Source organism: Atractosteus spatula, chromosome 21 (assembly GCF_055471065.1).
Source record: "Atractosteus spatula isolate fAtrSpa1 chromosome 21, fAtrSpa1.hap1, whole genome shotgun sequence".
NCBI lineage: Eukaryota > Metazoa > Chordata > Actinopteri > Semionotiformes > Lepisosteidae > Atractosteus > Atractosteus spatula.
Genome location: NC_142726.1, coordinates 14,252,352 through 14,272,758, shown reverse-complemented (window position 1 = coordinate 14,272,758; position 20,407 = coordinate 14,252,352). Strand labels below are relative to the sequence as shown.

The 20,407-nt window shown below is 46.2% G+C and overlaps 2 protein-coding genes across 2 annotated transcripts; one reads left to right on the top strand and one right to left on the bottom strand.

Annotated features, from left to right (window-relative positions):
• Positions 1-163: 163 nt before the first annotated feature.
• cenpt (centromere protein T) lies at positions 164-11,447 on the bottom strand. Its single transcript, XM_088939198.1, has 14 exons — positions 11,243-11,447; positions 10,734-10,845; positions 9,317-9,431; positions 8,425-8,569; positions 8,050-8,143; positions 7,634-7,770; positions 7,215-7,281; positions 6,800-6,948; positions 5,053-6,084; positions 3,967-4,572; positions 2,839-2,938; positions 2,342-2,500; positions 1,248-1,352; positions 164-622 (listed from the first exon to the last, which is right to left on the bottom strand). The coding sequence occupies exons 2-14, from the start codon at positions 10,832-10,834 to the stop codon at positions 499-501; spliced, it is 2,934 nt and encodes a 977-aa protein (XP_088795324.1). The 5' UTR covers positions 10,835-10,845; positions 11,243-11,447; the 3' UTR covers positions 164-498.
• Positions 11,448-12,624: 1,177 nt separating this feature from the next.
• Positions 12,625-13,692, top strand: thap11 (THAP domain containing 11). Its single transcript, XM_088939199.1, has one exon. The coding sequence runs from the start codon at positions 12,752-12,754 to the stop codon at positions 13,580-13,582; it is 831 nt and encodes a 276-aa protein (XP_088795325.1). The 5' UTR covers positions 12,625-12,751; the 3' UTR covers positions 13,583-13,692.
• Positions 13,693-20,407: the final 6,715 nt, after the last annotated feature.

The following is a 20,407-nucleotide window of genomic DNA, read 5'->3' as shown; positions in this document are numbered from 1 at the left end:
AATCAGTCAGCAGCTGCAGATCGTCACTACAGGGGCATGGGCTCAATGTGCTGATGCACCACTCAGCGCTTCTTAATAGCTGAGGAAGGCTTATTTAACTGCAAAAACTGCTTGTATGAGACATCTAATATGTGTTAAGCAGACATTCAGTTTAAAGAATATCTTGATTTAATTTTAACAAACCTTTATTTGTACAGGAAAAGGAGAAACATCACAAACACTTAAAAACAGCACAATAAAAGAGGAAATGTTGCATAAATTCTCAAAGCTATTACAGTAAAATCTGCATTAATTAGGGGATCTGGAAGCACTACACCAAAAAATAAATCTGAAACTGTGCTCAAATAGGTTACTACTTTTGTCTTCTGCTGCTTTTTATGATGAGCAGTTTTAATACCAGCACAGCTTTGTAATGTTTACAGTTACAGTGAAAGAAATGAGCATGTGCTAGTGCCCTGTGATAAAACACACATTAAGAAAGACGAGGTGAGAAAACCTTTACTGCTTTGGAAAAACCTTATTCCCACTCGTAGCCACGGGGATCAGCAGCTTCCGGTACTCCATGGGAAGGTAACGTTCAATTAGCACATTCACAGGCACACCGTCTGGCACAAGCCCTTGCCTGCATGAGAGAAAAGGGCGAGAAACTGGGCTTGTGCTGAATATAGATCAGTTTCCTTTAATAACATTTAAATGAGTTGTATTTAAAAAGTGCTTTTCAGGACAATATTCCCCTAAGAAGCTCACATATAAGAGGATACTTGCTACACCCCCCCCAAGTAGTGCTCAGTAGCCATTCTGTGCTAGCAGCTCAGTACACATCAGATAAAACAGAAGTGAAACATTATTTCATTAGTCAGACCAAGTTGGAAATTCAGGCAGCCAAAAATGAGTAGGCCTGAACTGAAATTTAGCTAGGATACTAGGGGTTAGCATTTCTACACTTGGCAAGAATGTCAAGGGATCTTCAATGCCCATAAAACAATCAATACAGTTTTTAGAACCTTGTTTGGTGGTCACATTTGAGAATCTGGTTTTACATTACTGAAACAGAAGTGTGCCACCTCCTGGTCCATTATCCCCTTTTCAAGCAACAACTGGAGATCAGACTTCGTGGTGGTACATCTTTTTGCAACCTTGTCAGTAATATAGTAATTCAGGGAAGCCACCATCTATACAGGACAGGAACCTGAAAACAGCTCTAACAGACTATATCTGTATTTACCTGTACAGAATTGTGAACATACCTCCTAAGAAGAAGCTCTACATCCTGCTTTTCAATAGTCTTCCTCTTGGCATGATTTGCATATGCTTCCAGGTCATCCACCAGACGCTCAAAGTACTTATCCAGACTGCAGGAGACAAAAACATTGACTAACTGGTTTTCAGTCAACCCAGTCTTTTCCCTAAACCACATGTGAGAAACGTTACTTGTGTAAGGGGCAGTGTGGTGGCTCTGTGGCTAAGGACCTGCGCCTATGGCTGGAAGGTTGCTGGTTCGTATCCTGCGGCCGGCTGAGGAATCCTACTCCGTTGGGCCCCTGAGCAAGGCCCTTAACCCCAACTGCTCCAGGGGCGCTGTATAAATGGCTGCCCCTGCACTCTGACCCTTTGCTTCTCTCCCTGTCTGTGTGTCTCATGGAGAGCAAGCTGGGGTATGCGTAAAAGACAAATTCCTAATACAAGAAATTATATATAGCAAATAAAGTGATCTTATCATTATGCAAAATTCCCAAAGTACTTTGAGCTCTGTTCTCTACCCAGGAATATATTTACTTTAACTATGCTTTTGGGGCTCCTGACTGGCTCGACCAGTGCAGGTGTTCACTTTCCTTACATAAGTTGAGCTCTGTTTGAGTCGGGGTCACAACACCAGCCCACTGTCACTGGGCGTGCCCAGGCTGCAGTGCACAGATACAGCAGTGCACTGGCTGGGACAGGAACAGGGCTGGGATTTGCCAGCCTGGACTGTCCCGGCTTTCCTGCATCCAGCAATTCCACTTGACATCTTACAGCAATGACAGTGAGAGACGAGACACTACTCCAGTCTGCACTTACTCTCCTCTACGGCACCAAGGAGCTTACAGTGCGATACTGCTGGATCGCTCTGCGTTCCATCAGGAAGGGTTGTTGCTACGAGACAGCCGACTCCTAAAACAAGCAGCAGTTCCAAATAAGGTGGGGATATATTTAACCATAAGTAGTGGTTTCCCCCAATACCTTAAATCCACAGGATACACATAGATATTCAGCCATCAAATAACTAAAACTTCAGAGGTGGCAGTGAATGTATTATAGATCCTACCACAATAAAGAAATGGAGGTATATGGCCGCTCTTACATCTCCTGGAGAACGGGGTAGACATCGCGGGACACTTTGGTCTTGGCGAAGTGCGAGAAGACCGACATGACGTATGCCTTAGGCAGGCTAGGGTCTTCTTTCTGCTTCGCAGCTCTGGGCTTCCTCGGGGGCTTCAGCTGGGCAGGAGGAGGGACCTTCCTGGAAAGACAGAATTGGTGCAATTTATCCTCGACTAAGCCAGGGTTACCAGCATGTGTTCCTGCATAAGGCTAAGGCGTGTAAAAGAACTTAGCGCCTTACACAGACCCCATCCAATGTAAAATGTCGATACCATGGTGGATGAAATGGTTCAGAAAGAAAACGGGATTGAAAGACTGAAAAAGCAGTAAAATGATTCGATCCTTTGTCAGATTCCAATAAGAATACAGAGATAAGATTTTCAAAAATTCTATATGCATCATCTGCCTTCTTGTCCTATAGCTGTTATTTAAGTATTAAGTACGGTTTCTCATTCTGACTGGAGACCAGTCACTCACCTCCGTTTTATTTCTTGGAGAAAGGTCGGTGTTGGGAGGGCACTTGGTGTTATCGCAGGTTTTTTGTCACGAAGAAAAGCCGGAGTTTTCAGTGTCAATTCTACGTGCACAAAAAGGAGACAACGCAAAATCAGAAAAAAAACAGGTCTAGCTGAAGACATGTTGGTGCTGAAAAAGCATTTTCTCAGGTACAGGCACAGGTAATCCAAGGGTCACCTTGAGGACGGTTAAGCAACACCTTCTAACAAGACTGCAGCATCTCAGCAGCTGACCAATCCTTATTTTAACACCGATTACAGCGATACTCAGGGCTGCAATAATGTGTGCCCGGGATTGAACCCGAACTGCTAATGTTTTTAACAACTGTTCTGTACTGGTTTGTAAGAAGTTTCAAAGTTCTCCTTGGAAATAAAACAGCTTGTTTTAGAAGTATAGTATACCTATATAGTCCACCACGCTATTGCCACATTCCTCAGCTGTGAATGAAAGACATGAAAAAATTAAAAACTGATTTCTAAGTTTCAGATACTGTAAGAGAACAAAACACTACTTATATCCTCTATATGTAAATTAAGTTACATCCATACCATTCATTTGGAGTACTGATAATTTTTTTTACATTTTATGCCCTCTGCAGATACAGAAGTTAAATTCTTGTTGAGGTTTTATTGACAAAAATACTTCAGTTTCTACTATTAATGAAAAATAGGTATCAAAAAATACTTTTTGAAAGATGCTTCATAAAAAGAAACACGGTAGCTTGGGGCTGACAGCAGAGCTTAACCTTTGTATACACATGTAAGCAAAGGGCCCTTCAGCTCGCCAGGCTGGGCTTGGCTCATAATAAAGCCAGTCTTTCATGAGTACTTTCTGTGAACAGCCACCATTGTCTGGCATGTACTAACATTAATCACTCGTTTCAAAACCGTCTCAAATACATTCAGGTGTCAATCAGCAACCAATAAATCTCTGTCTTTGTCAGACTGAGCATTGTTCTTATTTTCTCATTGTCCCAAAGAAAGAAGTTCATTTCTGCATCCCTTATTGCTTTGAAATAAAATAAAGGTGACCCACCTTCCCACTTCGCTAACAAACCCTCTCCTCGCCCACCGTTTTCTCTACAATCACCTTCACTTCGAGATGATCCAGAATCATCCATACTGTCCTCTGTGACTTCTGTCTTCTGTGTACTGAGGTCCTGCTCTTCCTCATTCCTCCTTAAATGATTTGAGACACCTGCTGCTGAGGTGCTTGGTAAAGGTGCCCTTTGAGGGCCAGAGTCCTCCAGCTCTGGGGCACAGGCAGAATTATCCTTGTCCCGGGCCTCTCCTGTATGGTGGCTGCTCAAATGTTTTGCCTCTGGGTCCCTCAGCATGTCTGTTCCTTCACTGTCGGGGACATCAGCATCCAGGCTTAGACTGCTTTGCTTTGCCAGGGGAGAAGACAGCCCCTTACTCAAGGAAGCTCCACCAGCAGAGCTAAGAGGAGAGGACGAGTCTGCCGCAGCCTCACTCGCATTCCTCGTTACTGCACCCCGAGACACATCCACCCCCACCAGAGTCCTTCTCTGCTGTCTTGGGGGAGAAGACAAGGCCTTAGGTGATCCTTCTAGAGATCCGAGAGGAGAGTCTGAACCTGTAGCAGGCTCACTTGGCCTGGTCTTTGACTTCTGCCCGAGACTGGATGCTCTGCGTTTGGAAAGCATGCCAGACAGAACTGCAGGACTCTCGGTTTCTGCAATGAACAAAACAAATAAGCGTCTGAAAAAGGACATGTCCAGTAAATCTCTGATTACTGCTGTAAAAGACAACCTTTGGTCTCTCACTCACTCAAGAGAAAGGATACATGCAATCTTAAGTAATAGAAAGACAGGAAGACCCCTTTTTGTGAAATTCACCCAGGCTGGGTTCATAATAAAGTCAATCTTTCATTAACACTTTACAGGTGTAAGGGAGACTGGAAATGGAGGCACTCTATGCACAGTAGGAGAAGAAGATAGGGAGTCCAGCAGCTTCCCTCAAGGAGGAATAAACCCAAGAGATCATCTGAAATAACCAATTTAACATAACATGCAGGTTTGGGAGAAGCCGTCCGCAAAAACACTGTGCACTTGGAGAACATGCACATATGGAAGCACCAAAGGCTAGGAACAAATCCAGGATCCCTACAGCAATGAGGCAGCAGTGAAATTCCGGTGTAGGAATCATATCTTACCTGTGTCAGCAGGCTCTTGCACCTCAGTGACACTCCTGTAGCCCTTTGCTTCATGGAGCGATTCAGAGACGTTCTCCTTGATCCCAGCCTGTGAGCGAGTGGCTCTCCGGGCAGCATGTTCGGTCTGCTGCGGCTCCTCCTCCTCCTCCGCCACACTCACGCTCTCACTCCCCACCCAACCTACTTCCTCCTCCATCTCCGCTGGCATGTCCGCTTCGTTTTCATCGTCTTCTCCCTCCTTCGCCCTCTCTCTTTCCTCCGTTTCTGACCAGCCTTCGCTCTCGCCTTCCAGCTCACCCAGTCCCCCCTCCGCCTCGCTGTCAGGGCCTTCTGCTGCCTCCTCTGCTTCTGATCGCGCAGCATCTGTATGTTCATCTTCGATCTCGCCTCCATCTTCCAGTTCCTCCTCCTGCGCCGTCTCCTCTTCCTCACGTAGTCTGCTCTCTGGGGTTTTGACACCCGTCTTTCCTGCTTCTGCCTCCTCCTCCTCCTCCTCTTCCTCCATCTCCTCTTCCTCATGCAGTCTGCTCTTTGGGGTCTTCACACCTGTCTTCTCCGATTCAGCTTCCTCCTCTTCCTCCATCTCCTCGTCCTCATGCAGTCTGCTCTTTGGTGTCTTCACACCTGTCTTCTCCGATTCAGCTTCCTCCTCTTCCTCCATCTCCTCTTCCTCATGCAGTCTGCTCTTTGGGGTCTTCACACCTGTCTTCTCAGCTCCAGCTTCCTCCTCTTCCTCATCTTCTGCTCCTTCCCCTGCCTGGACCTCTTCCAAACTCTGCTCTCCGTGCTGTTCGAGTTCCGCTGCCTGCTGGCCTTGTGCGAGACTGGCGTCATTTCTGTGCTCTGACAGCAGGGAGGCGGAGTCGGGGGGGCCGCCCCTCGAGGACTTGGGCTGCGCGTACAACTCTGTGTTATTCATCATGATTTCCGTGATGTCTGGCATCGTCGACGCGCTAAGTCCCAGCGTGAATTTCTCCAGCGCACCCGTCTCGCTCAGTGCCTTACACAGACTGTCAGAGCCCTTCCCAGTATCTGCAGGAGAGACGTGGAAAAGACTTAGAGGGCTGGGAAGGAGGACAGAGGTTTCAAAATGTTTGTTTCCCCATTGTAAAAAACATGCAGAGTTAATAACAGAAAAAGAACTAATGTGCCCGAAAAGGTCTGTTAATCAAACCTGAAGCAATCATGCCAAAACCATGGAGCAAGTAAAGGTTTATTCCATGCTGAAAGAGAAGAAACACGTTTCGGCTGGGACTCTTCTTCTTCCTCACTTGTTCCTTTGCAGCCTATGCATGGTGACGCAGCTCCCTACTTGAACTATGCCAAAACCATGTCAATCAAGTTAAAACCACATCTGAAAGTTCATCTCGATCCTTAAAAGCACAGTTCCTATATTCTGCTTCTGTCCGTTTGTCTGAAAATGGCTTCTCAACCCCACCCCACATCTTCGGCTGCATCATAAAGGATTGGGAATTGCGATTCTACGGGGGTTGTCTTTTAAAATACCGCTGTGTTAAATTTGTTAGAACAGACCCTTGCACTTCCTGTAGAGCAATTCCATTTAGAAACGCCGAACAGGTGCACAGACTCCATGCTCAGAGTAACACGTTTGAAGAACAGGGTCTTTCGTTCTAACAGAAACACAGGATGGGGCGAAGTGGAGAGGGGGAGGTTCAGACAGGAGAAAAGCAAAGGGCCACATCTCAGCGACCACCGGCAAACCCTGAGCTTCGAGAGCTTGCCTCACCTGCTCCGTGTTTCTTTTCCAGGTAATTCCGAGCCCCTTCCTCAAAGGCCTCCACGCTGATGGCCTTCCGCTTCACGGCCTTCCTCTGCATCCCCTGCCTGCCTGTGAGCAGCTCCACGTGAGGCGTCTTCAGGGACAGATTGAAGGAACTGAGGAGAGGCCACGCGACATGATGAGGAGCTGAGCCCACCGGTGTGGATTCGAAAAGAAAAGTGTTCTTAGTTTACTGTCCACTGACGGAAATATTATAACATCAAGGAGGTGCAAGCTCCGGTCACATGCTGGCTTTATCATAAAAGTGAGCTGGCAGGAAAGACAGTGTGCTGTAATCAGAGAAACTTGATGACAGGACAGCACTGTAAATCACACAGCTTGTAGTGCTCTGTTAGACTTCAGAACAGATCTCCGACACTACCTTGTGGGACCTGCAGACAGCAATGAGAGGTCTTCTGTTGTACTGGAATGCTGAGCTTCGACATTATCTAGAAGACAAAATAGACAAAGGAAAAAATCAGATTCTTGTATAACTGTTTGCCTATTGGTCCTATGCAACATAGCTGCTTTAGCGACTGCATAAAAGATTTTCATGTTTGCATGTTCTTCTGGCACTTACAATGTGTCTAATTTACAACACCAAGGAGCACTTTTCAGCAGTGAGCGGAAAATCTGAACCTTTCAATCAAAATAACAGGTGTTTCTTTAGAACGTACAAGGCACAAAAGCAAAAACAGCTTCAAACAAACATCAATTTACATTTCTACCATTTCTTCTAATCTTTACTATATACTCCCCCCATGACATTACCCCCATTTGCTCGTTTCCCACCATGCCCACCTTCGGCATGGTCCATATTCCTCTCAAACGCAGAGACGCTGACTTTCCTCTTCGGCCTGTTCCTACTGATCCCCTTGACGTCTGCCGTGAGGTTAACGGTGGCGAAGTCTGGCAGGGTCAGGTTTGACATGCCAGTGCTGTGGAGAGGAAAAAGGGGATATTACTCAAGAACAGAAAATCCGACATGGATCTGGAGAAAATGAAAACGGCAAAAACAAAACGCTCAGAAGAAAGCAAGTGCACATTTTGGGAGGTCCAAATAAGCTCCAGGACTATGGAACGAGCTGTTACAGAGGATACCCTGGTTTCCTTTAGCGACCCAAAGGTCTCCTCGGATTAGTAGCCACTCTCGTATCCTTACGTTCTTAGTTTTAAACCCCCCTGCTGACTGATGTGGAACAATGCCACTGCCGTACCTGGGCCTGTTGCTGCCCAGGCTCTCCTCGCCGGCCTGGGGCTCATGGTCACCTCTCACAGGTCTGTCAGGAACCAGCAAAGATACCTCCGGCTCTGCAGCAGAGAAACCCAAGAGGTCTCCTTCTTTATTGCTCCCACAGCGCAAGAGATCAAGCCTAATTCAAATGTAATATTGCAAAGCTTTGATATGAAACTACAAATGTTACAACTGCCCTGCTAAACACATACAGTAGTTTAGTTTATCAGAAAATATACTGAAAACACCGCCACTGGAGAATTTGCCATAAACGGAGGTTTAACTGGTATTCAGTGTGCAGCTTATTTCTTCTCTTTGGAAGCAGGTGGGTAGCTCTGGTGTGGGTGACGGGATGTACCAGTTTGAATGATCTTCCTGAGCAGAACTCGGGGTGTTATATCACCCAGAGAGTCATGGCCTGGCAGCATCACAGGGCTAAGCTCATGCCCGTGCACAGCCGGCGGCCTCTTTCTGTGGGACTGGGTAGATCCTTTAGTTACATTCTGGAAAAACAGAATGGAATTCATTCAACATTTTGAGAACAACTGGTGTAAAACACTGTGGATGAGAATTTGAGGTTGTAATGATTAAGCTATCACTTCGGCTACTAATATCTGAATATTCACACCTGTAAAAAATTAGTCAATTTAAAATTTATTACTTCAAATAAATAGGTTAGACACCTATGAAGTCTACTACAGCTACTCATTTATTTGCCTGACACTGTTATCCAAAGTGACTTACATAAGCACCATTTTTACAGCTGGCTATGTTACTGGAATGATTTGGGTGAATATGTGCTTGGCTGAGGAGCCAGTGTGTGAAGACACCATCCATGGGAATTATGACAGAACCCCTCTAAAGCAGAATCCCCCCCAACAGCAGCGTCTCACGTTGGGGTTTAATCCCATAACCTTCCAGCTTAGAGCCCAGAATCTTGACCACTGCACCACACTGATGGCCTAGTGATGGCCTCAAGTCATGTTGGACTCCAAAACAGGGGGGTTTGGGTTCGTATCCCTAATACAGCACTACTGCTGAGCAAGGTACAGTGCTCTGATTGACCCGGCAAATTCCCTGCTGAGTAGGATCGCTCTCCTCTTCCTGTAAACTCTTCCTTTTCTGAGAACACTGTAAATGCCTCATCGAGGACCAGGACCGGTGTGAACAAAATTTTGATTCACTATGAAACACCCCCTGGACAGCAAACCTTCTCATTCTGAACAGCGCTGCCCAGTTTTAACCGTCACCTCGTGGAGGCTTCTCCTGAGCTTGTTTTGCAGAGCCAGGCGTGGGGTGGAGGCACCAGCGTCGCTCTTCCGCAGTCTGGCACTCCTCCTGGTCCCGAAGGACAGGGGATCGGCACTGAAAACAGGATGGAAAAGACAACCTTTAAAGCGCTTGACCACTCTGGGCGTTTGACTGGAGAAGGACACTGCAGGACCCTGGGGAGACATTCACCTGCACTGCTGGGCTTCCCCTGGGCGGATCATCTCATGCAATTAATGCTGAGGCTCAATTAATGAGGGAGATTAATTAACTTTGCAGGTTTAAAACATTACATTCCTGTCTTGGGAACCATATAGAGGCAACACAGTGGTGCAGTGGTTAGTGTTTCTGCATCACAGCACTGGGGCCCTGGGTTCAGTTCCTGGGGTGCTGTCTGTGTGTAGTTTGCATGTTCCCCCCAAGATTGCATGAGTTTCCTCCGGATGCTCCTGTTTCCTCCCACAGTCCAGAGACAGACTGGTAGCTTGATTGGCTTCTGGGAAAACCGGACCTAGTGTGAGTGTGCGTGATTTTGTGTCTGTGTGTGCCCTGTAATGGACAGGCGTCCTGTCCAGGCTGTACCCCGCCTTGTGCCCGCTGCTTGCCAGGATCGGCTCCAGCTCCCCTGTGACCCTGAACTGGTAAAAGAGGTTAGGAAATGGATGGATGGAACAGCACAGAGGACAGATCCTCAGGTCACAGCAAACCGGTACCACTGGCTACCTCATCTTAAGAGTACTGAGCTGTGAACTTTGTTTTAAAAAAAATAAAACTGACCTGATGGTGGCGGCACTGAATCTGTATTTCACGTTTACCAGCAGCCATATCACCCTGCAACTCACAACTTGTAACCCACTGAAGGTCAGCAGGTGTGAGCCTGGTCAGTACCTGGATAAGAGACCCCCTGGGAAAAACTGAGGTTGCTGCTGGAAGGTGTTGGTGGGACCAGCAGGGGGCGCTCACCCTGCAATCTATGTGGGTCCTACTGCCCCAGTATAGTGACGGGGACACTATACTGTTAAAAAAGCACCGTCCTTCAGATGAGACATAAAACCGAGGTCCCGACTCTCTGTGGTCATTAAAAATCCCAGGGTGTTTCTCAAAAAGAGTAGGGGTGTTACACCAGTGTCCTGGCCAAATTTCTCCCTGGCCTTTACCAATCATGGCCTCCCAATAATCCCCATCTCTGAGCTGGCTTCATCACTCTGCTCTCCTCCCCACTGAGAGCTGGCGTGTAGTGAGTGTACTGGTGCACTCTGGCTGCCATCACATCATCCAGGTGGGGCTGCAAACTGGTGGTGGAGGGGAGTCCCCATTACCTGTAAAGCGCTTTGAGTGGAGTGTCCAGAAAAGCGCTATAGAAGTGTAAGCAATTATTATTATTATTGTTATTACTACCTGCTCGTGGCCTGGGAGCGGACAGGAGACCGGGTGGGCTCCGTGCGCAGGACCTTCTTCAGCAGCGTCCGAGTGGTGAGGTCAGACTCCGGGGTATCCATGGCGAGCCTGCCTGAGGGAGGCAAAAACGCCCCGATACCTTCAGAAACACCAGCAGACGGGCAGCAAGAAAGAAAAACTCGAGCAGACAAAAGCAAGCAAGTCGCTTAGTGGAAAAAGAGCAAGAACGTGTTGTACTACAACGATAATACAGAATAGTACACACTGTAAGTTAACAATAACTTTTTCTATTCGTTTTTTTTATTGGTATCTAAAGCAATATGGCACAATAACAGAGCTATACAACGTCCGGTACATTTAAATATTCATACATTTCTTCATGCACAAAGCCGGAAGATTTGTAAGTAGATTTTCATGATTTCTTAAAAAAACTATTTAAAGCATGACATAAAACTAATCGCTTGAAATGAGCTCAGAATACTGTATTCGAAATACTGTAAAATACTCACCTTATTTTAAAATACTGCGCAGATTTAAAAACAGCAGATTTTACTGTGCGCGCCAACCATTTGATATATCTTTACCTTCGTTACAATTTGAAATATATTCTGTCTGTTACATGTGTGCATTAATTCGGTCGTTATCTAAAAGTTTATTTTGAATTCTGTTACAACTCGCATTTTCACTCCCGCCGGTTTATTCAAATCTACCCCCGCGATAGCTCGCCAGCGGAAGTTAGCCATCGCCCCACGCTCGATGAAAAGCATGGTGGGAATTGTAGTTTTGGGCAGCAGTGTCGAGATCTCTAATTCTGCATGATGTATGCAGATGCCAAGTGCCTATCATCAGTTCCTCATAAACATTCAGGAATGTTTTTCATTTTACAGTTCAAACGAGAATTAATAAAAAATGTAAACTATATATCCATTTGTCTTTGTCATTTCGTGATATTCTGGAGGACTAACGATTTTTAGCTTCAAAATTCAGTCCGTGAAGTTGAATTGTTTCTGATTTCCTTCTTCTATCTTATTAGGTGATCCGTGTAAACAGTTTTAAAAAACTGGATTCTAGTGTATGACAAGAGTAGTGTAATAAAAATGATCTGTGCTTAATTAGACCATTTAGAGCGACAGTTAAACTGCACCAGCTGGGATTCTTACTACGATACAAATCTAGGAACGGATTTCACGTTCCCCTCACAGGGGAGAAGATTGTCTTTAGCATTTTAATAACCATAAAAGCTCTTCTTTTTGATCAAACCGCATAATATTGTAACCTGATCAATTGTTACAAATGCTTATTAGCTCCATAAACAAGTATTTTTAAGTCAGAAAGTTGCGGCGGAACAAAATTTTCCACCACCTCGCCTTTTGTTCCGATTTCATTGATTTATCTCAAAATACTTCAGTATTTTCAGTGGTGTTTCCACGATCCTGGCTGCTGACTTTCAACATCGAGAAAACCTGATTTCATCCTGAGACTTTTACTGCAACAGGTGGCCTGTCAGGCGTGATTTAGGCTAATTCGGTTGGATACCACTGCCTGTAATTTCACTTTAATATAATGACAGCTTGACAACTTTATAGCTCTCCGTCCATTTTTAAACAATTTTTTACATCTTCAATGGCTTTGTCCTTTCAACCTGTCAAGTGCATTTTGAAGGGAATAAACGAGAGAGCGCACGCGTTTTCTCGAGAGCTTCGCATTAGTTTATGTTACCATAATTTAAAACAGAGCTGCTTTTAACGAAAGGTGAATTTATTTTTTTTAAATAACGACGAAAAAACCCCAAGAAGCCTCCTTCGCGTCCGCCCCCCTCCAAAAAAAAAAATCCACTTCTTTCAATCGCCAAGTGCTCTCGGCAGCAAAACAGGAAGTAGTTAGCATTGTGGGACCTGTAGTTCCGCTCTGGAGCTGCTGGGCTCGATAACAGCGCGCCGAGGAGCAAAACAAAACTAAAATCCGAGAAAAAAACTTTGGGAGGATTACACAAATATTGGCTAGGCTTCCAAATAAGCATGCCTGGATTCACCTGCTGCGTCCCCGGCTGCTACAACAACTCGCACCGGGATCGGGAGCTGAGATTCTACACCTTCCCCAAGGATCCCGTGCAGAGAGAGATTTGGCTGAAGAACATCTCCCGGGCCGGGGTGAGCGGCTGCTTCAGCACCTTCCAGCCCACCACCGGCCACCGGGTGTGCAGCATCCACTTCCCCGGCGGCAGGAAGACCTACAGCATTCGGGTGCCGACCCTGTTCCCGCTGCGGGGCGTCAACGAGAGGAAGACCCGGAGAGGCAGGAACAAGAAGGTGTCCGCCGCCGCGTACCCCGCTGTCGTCGCCGCGGTCGCTGCCAACGTCGATGCGACCTCCGCGTCCTGCGCCCTGGGCGCCTTCGCCTCCGAGGAAGTCAGCAGCTGCAGCGCCGAGAGCGCCGGCGAGGCGGGGCGGAGGGAGCCGCTCTCGCTGGAGGTGAAGCCCATCGACCTGACCGTGCAAGCCGACGGGTCGTGCGTCGCCGTCGTCGCGACCAGCTCCTTAGCCCAGACGGGCTGCGACCCCCCGCCGCCTGCCGCCGCTCCAGCCGCCCACCAGCTGTCCAAGGGAGAGCTCGCCACCCTGGGGGCGACCGACCACTCGTACTCGCTGTCGTCCGGCACCACGTCCGCGGAGCTGCTGAAGAAACTGAACGAGCAGAGGGACATCATAGCGCTGATGGAGGTCAAAATGAAGGAGATGAAGTCCACGATCCGACAGCTGAAGATCACCGAGGCGAAACTGCGGGAAGAAGTGAGAGACAGGGACAGGATGCTCTCCATGGCGGTGATACGAAAGAAACACGGCATGTAAAACACCTGCATGGAGACTGAAGGAAAGAAACCAAAACGACGAACACGCGTTGAAATAACAGAACACAAACTTTTATGGAAAAAAAAAACATACCTTCTTTTATAAGGGATCCCCAAAAAATGGAAAAAAAAAAAAGTTGAGTGAACCTTTTTGTACAAAAAATTTTCATAGCTGAAAAATACTTTACATTTTTTTTCTTTTTAAAAAGTTCTTTGCTAATGTTAAATAGGTGTAACACGTTTGAAGTACAGTAGTAAGCCTGAGCGCAGCAGATCACCTGACTCCATCGAAATAGCCGATCGCTTCGTTTACGCGCTGCTGGGTTAGACGCTTTATCTCATCATAATCCGGAGAAACAAGAGGCCGTCGCTCTTTAATCAGACGCGAACTGAAAAGCTTACGAGTTTTCTGAAGGCAGATAAGCGAACTGGGAGACATGCAGAGAGATTTGGGGGTGCGGTAAAGCACGCATTATCACACAGGAGGAAGCCGTGCTTACGCCGAAATATTGACTCGTTCTGTGTTTTTTTTGTCTGTTAACATTTTGCTGTTTCACAAGACGTGGAGCATTAATTAAATGATGTGCCTAGCGTGTAGTCGCGTCCAGTCGTTCTTAGACCACGGATTGACCTAATATTTTGAGGGGTTATTGGTGGTACTCATGTCGAGAGTCTTGTGTAGCCATCCATATACATCTCAAAGTTTTATTCCTTTCTCAAGAAGTGGTTTAGTAGCCTTCGCAATTGCACTAATGCGTGACTGATAAGATGTGGTCTAAATGCGGCTATTGGTGAGAATGTTTTCACTTTTTATACAAAGGTACATTAATACCCCCGTGTCCTTCAAACGGCACGATTTTAATGTCCTCCAAAAAACGTTGTGTATGCATGGGTGGTGAAGATCCACAATCCAGCAAGTGTTTGAGGTCACCCTTTAATCACCAATATGTAAATACTAGATGTGAGTTCTGATCAATGTAGTAAATCCATCAGTTCAGTTAAATCAGGACTGGACAGCCTTGATCCTTGAGAGCTAGAAGGTATTTTTAATTTCAAATGACCTGTGGCCTACTTCATCTGACAGACCCCCCCCCCGCTTAAATGTCAGAACAAAATTGTTCCAAACATTTAGAAACCGCAGGTTGAAGGGTGTCCCATAAGCCCTGCTGCACTGTGGCTCTGCAGAACCAGGGGCCTGGCTACCCCTGATAAAATAACTGCTAACGAAAAGTAAGCTCGGTTCATTTTTGAATGCGTAACATTTAGTTTCATTACAAGGACTGATTGTTCTCCCATTTAGGTATATGTAATAACAAAGTCAAGTACCTGAACTGCTCTCTTGTCTTGAGTGCTAATAGTTCTGTTGCTCAGTTACAAACCTCATCCAACTGTTTTTAAGAATAGGAGCTATAGTCTGTGATCGTATTTTGCTGTGGTTTGGTAATCACAGTTTGTTGGGGGGGGGGGAAAGCCTTGTGTGTTGAACCATTGTAGGATTTTGGTAGTGAAAGGAGCAGGTGGGCAATAATGAAATCTGTAAGGTTCAGCTGTCATCTACAAGAAAGATGAGTTTGGTCAACAAACGTATCTATTTTGCACTTCCTCAAAATGTTACGCACTGTGTACTTTGGTAACGCTGCCCTCCTGAGTGTGTGTGCGTTGTAGAGATTTGTGTTAAAAAACAGTCGTGATCTGCGATAGGCTCCCAGAATTAGAAGCGTCTTTGCATTGTTGCAAATCGAACTGAGCTAAAATTCGCAAGCCGAATCCGGGCAGGAGTTCGGATGAATCTGTACTGTTCGAAGATACTGTTTGTGGAGGGGATGCGGTAGGCGGTGCAGATTGGAAAGAATCCCTGGCCGGTTTGGATAGGGATAACCGAAAGTACTGGAAACAGCATTTGGGGCGTGTACCTATATTGTCACCCCTGCACCAGAGCAAGCGTTGCTTTTTCAGAACGCGCTCTCGATGTGATAACATCAGGGACGGGTTTCAGCCTGGGTCCTTGTCCATCTGCGCAGGCCCCTGGTCCAAGGTGTGTAAGTACAGAGGGTGAGAGAGGACTGAAAGAGCAACTCCTGTCTTTCAGAGTTGGTAGCATTTAGGTCTGTGTGTGGCCCATCTCTAGTCCTGGGTGGGGGGGCTACTGTCTCCTGAGTAGTCAATTAAACAATTATCCTAATTTTGTAAGTAGACGTGTAAAAGATTGTTCTTAAAGTGACAGCCGATTGCCTGAAGGATGCACTTAGGTGAGAGTACAGTTGCCCTTAAAACACTTCCAAGCCTGGTTAGAAATATTAGCAGCTGCGCTGTTAATTAAATAATTAGCTGTGTCACTGAGAGGTGGATGAAACCCCAGGAGACACTCCGGGAAGTGAGTTTGCCACCCCTGGTGAGGGTTGAACAGAATTGAATGTGTTGTGAGACAGCTGGGGGGGGGGGCTGTATGTTTGTCTTCCTCTCTGCGGACAGCTTGACGTCCTCCAGTGCAGCTGCTGTACTGGGCTGGTCTGGAGTGGTGATGGGCTTGTAGCCTTACCGAAATAGTTAGCAAGGCCTGCTCCCCCCACTCCCCTGCTGCCAGAGACCAGAGTCGATTTCGCTCCAGTGACAGGGGGAGGGGGGGGGGGTTCTCGGACTTCATCGTACCTCAGTTACGAACCCCTTGTCGTGTAAATAAAAACGGACCACGCTTTTTGGCCAGCCTTCGCTTTGGCGAGCGTCCGCTGACTAGCAACGCGTTTAGCGTCTTGAAAAAGACATAGCCACCGTGTTTTAAATGTTATTCAGTGTTTCATCATGAATTCAGTGTTACTTTGTACGAGTTTGTGTTTCAAAATGTTTGTCTTCTGGATAGGTTGTGACATTGTGAATCCAAAACATGTAAGGAAGGAATTATTACCACACATTAATACACGTTTCTTTCAGTTCTGGGTACCTTATGTTTTGTCATAGTTTGTCTTGATGTCAGCCTTAAAAAGCTTAAAACCTGAATGTGGAAAGCCAGTTTATCTTTGTATGACTGTGTGAAAGTGTATTTGTGTTTGGGGATGATGGGGGAGGGGGTTCTTGAAGGTACAAGATAAATGGCTGTCTAGATGTATAGTTGTTGACAACAGTAAGGGTACTGTGCGTTCAGTGTGTTACCAGGGTCTGTTCTGCATTCGTTTGGAGCACAGAGTATGAAATGATGTCTTTCCTGGCTTTAGCGGTAAAGAAGCCGGTGAGAGAACTGGTGCTCACCCTCAGATGCACTGTTGAATCAGATACAAAGCAGTTCTGAAGTTTATTTCATTATTCTGTCACTGCTTTTATACTCAAACATCTGGGGTTACCTCCTGTAAATTCTGCTCGCACATCTTCATTGTATGTATAATAGGGACTTGGGAATCCTGAATGTGGTTTCATACGCTGTACCTTCAGTGTCCATAGGATGAGTATGGGGTGCAGGCAGTAGAGAATCTTCACTCAGTCATCGCTGTTTGTTGTGGAAGTGGGCTCTTCACAGATTGGAGGAGAGACTGTAGAGGTCAGTGGCTTCAGAACCATTGAGTGCCTTAAGGTTTCAATGCAGTGGTTTGCCGTGCGACACTGTCGAGGCTCTTGTTCATCGCTGTCCCTGCTGGAGGCGTGGTGAATTGCAAGTCTCGTGCACCTGTGACAGTGGAGAGGGCCTGGTTGTACTGGGGTTGGGTTCAGCTGCACAGTTCTGGTAGCCAAGACGAAAGAGGTTCACTTTGTAGTGATGGCTGTGCATATTTCACTTGAGCTTGCAGGTGTGTTGTGGAGGTCTAGGGGACACTACCGCACAGGCTTACTGGAAGAAGGGACAAATAACAGCGGGATATTCGGAGGACATTGCTGTGTTGGATTGGAATTGTTTGACAGAATCTGTATGGTGGATTGAAGCAAGGCACTGAGTGGTCAGACTCTTCAATCAAGCCTGCGCCATAGGGAATACTCAGCCTCCAGCGGAACATCCTACACATTTTAGTGTATTCAAAAAGCAGCAAACATGAAAAGGGTGCATAATGTACAAAGATGTAAACAGGACACTTTTGCTTTCAGCGAAACTGTTTTTCTTTCTTTTATTAATAAAAAACTCCTGACCTGGTCATTTGTGATCGCATGTGTCCATCACTTAAGTGGGAAGCTTTTCTGCATCTTTAATCTCTCTCCATCCAGCAGGGGGGCAGGCTGTTTTTAACACCCGGATGTGGAGACATTGGAAGCTTTGTGTGGAATTTCTTGCTTAAAACTGTGGGAAGTGAAGCAGGGGATCAGAGTTTGTCAGAATGTATTTCATTTATTAATGCACTAGTATGATGACAGGGAAAATGAATATGAATTGAATGCAAATAGTGTGATTTCAGGTCTCCTTCTCCCTTCTCGGATATGTATGGAAATCGCTTGCCTATGCTGAGACAGAAAACTTTTTTTTACCGGTAATTATTTTTTCCTTTAAAGAGCTGGGCGACCACTGGGGGGTACAATTGACTGCTGTTAGTTCTTTCCCAGAATTCTCGGCTGCATATTAGTCATATGCCATTACAGAAGGTATTGCTATTTTCTAACACACAAAAAGCCTTTGGCAGTCAGAACCAACCTAATAAGTAAGAACTGTGCAACTACAGCTGATAAGAAAATCTTATATAAGGGGGCTGATTGTAGTTATTAAAGTGACACCTGAATGTGAAAGTTTGCGGGATCTTCTGAGATCTTGCATCACAGACTCTGCGCCTTTGAAGGCCTGGTGTCTTCTTGCTTTTGTTCCAGTTGAAATTGTCCTAGTTAGATTATGTAATTAACTTATTAATTGGCACTCCTAATCTGACTCCTGCGTGTTTTACAGTTAACTGTGCCTTTAATGAAGAATGTTTTGAGAAATCAACTGTAAAGGGCCTTAAGAAAATACTGTCTACAGTAATTAAAAAGTCCTTAAGGTAATTTTTTAACTGACTGTTCTGATTGGAGTGAACATGGGATGATGGTAGGTTTTCCATACGCTGCGCTTCAAACCTCTCTACCCTATAATATTCTACAAGGGCCCATTGTGTCTATATAATTTAAACATTGTCAGTCTAAGAAGTGAGTCAGATATCATATAATAATTTTCAAAATTTCAGTGTGTCTTTGGTGTTATTTTAATCTCACTGTGGGTATGCAATTGGGGTATTGAACAATAGGCACAGTAGGTGACCCCTTTGAAGCAGGTGAGCACCTGTTCTTTTCTGATTTTAGTCCTTGCAATATGACACAATGAATGACTGGTAAATCCCTGGTGCTCAGTCGTGTTTCAAAGAATTACTGGGGAAAGAGGGGTGAGGTAGGTCCCCTCCTATATGTAAAACTCTTTGGGAGGGAAAGAGCTGAACAAATACGGGGAATTCATGGAGGTTTTGAGGAGAAATCCTTAGAGCCACAGGGGACAGGTGACTTGGTGCACAGCGGGACTGTGTGGATCAGTGGTTAAGGTAAAGGACTGAATCCGGTCCCAAGCTCGGCTTCCGACTCGCTGCAGGTCATCTTGAGCAGGCTCCCGGGCCCTTCCCAGGAGCTCTAGCTGGATGACCCGCAGCAGTGCAGCCTGCTAGCGTGAATCTGTCAGACCTCTGGTCAGCACTGGGATGGGAGACCATCAAGGAGGACCATGTTGCTGCTGTAAGTGGTGCTCGGAGACCAGTAGGTGTCCCTTTCTCCTCTAATCCCTATCATCTGCCCCAGAATGATGATTGGGGACACAGTGTCCTTTGATCGGGTGTGTAAACCCAGGTCCTGACTACTGGGTGGTTCAAGATCTCATGGCACTGTATGGAAGAACTGGGGTGTACATCTCTGTGTCCTGGCTAACTTCCTCTCTGATCTTGCCCAGTCTGGCCTCCCTAAAGTGTGCCCTGAGTTGAACTGGTGGAGTCATTCCTCTCTCCTCCCCCTGACCTTCTGTGCAGTGGGGCTGCACTTCAGTGGTGGACGAGGTGGGTCCTATGTATAAAGCAATTCTAAATTGTGTGGGATTTAAAGAGCTTTATAAATGCACTTAATTATTCTTATTTGTCATTAACTCTGCAGGTTCCTTCACAATGCTCACCTTCCCATCACTGTAAGTTGGTTTAGAAGAGTGATTGCTGAGTTTCTTGCATTAGAAACTATAAAGTTAATAAAGAAAGGGAAATGTCCCTCAGTCAATTCCCAAATGAGTGTCATTTCTAATATTAAAGTAAAAATTTGAGCGAAGGATTTCATTAATTACACCAATCATCTGCACAAATTTCACTTCTTTGTTTCCTAATAGGATTTTTTCTGCCTTTTAGTGCACGATTAGTGTAATACCTTAGATGAAGAATTATTGGAATAATTAGAAATACTGTCTTGTGTAACCTGCAATCCCTCTGGTATTATTGACCTATTCATATTGTAACGCTTACGGCCGACAGACACTGTGTAAGAGCCGGCGTACCAGAGCAGGTGACGTCACCGCCCTTCCCTGTGATAGCAGGACTACAGCTACTGGGCTGTGGAGAGATCTCTCTTTAGCTCACGGGGCTAGGTCGCTGCAGAGAGACGCGGAAGTCCCGGGTTCGAGCCCCGGACGGTGTGGGGCCGACCTGATGCGGCAAGGGCGCCCGCCTGAGCCCCCGTTGCGTTACATTGGTGTCAGAAGTGGGATGGGATAGCCCTTCGCCGGGGACGGCGATTTAAGCGGGGGAGAGTGTAACGCTTACGGCCGACAGACACTGTGTAAGAGCCGGCGTACCAGAGCAGGTGACGTCACCGCCCTTCCCTGTGATAGCAGGACTACAGCTACTGGGCTGTGGAGAGATCTCTC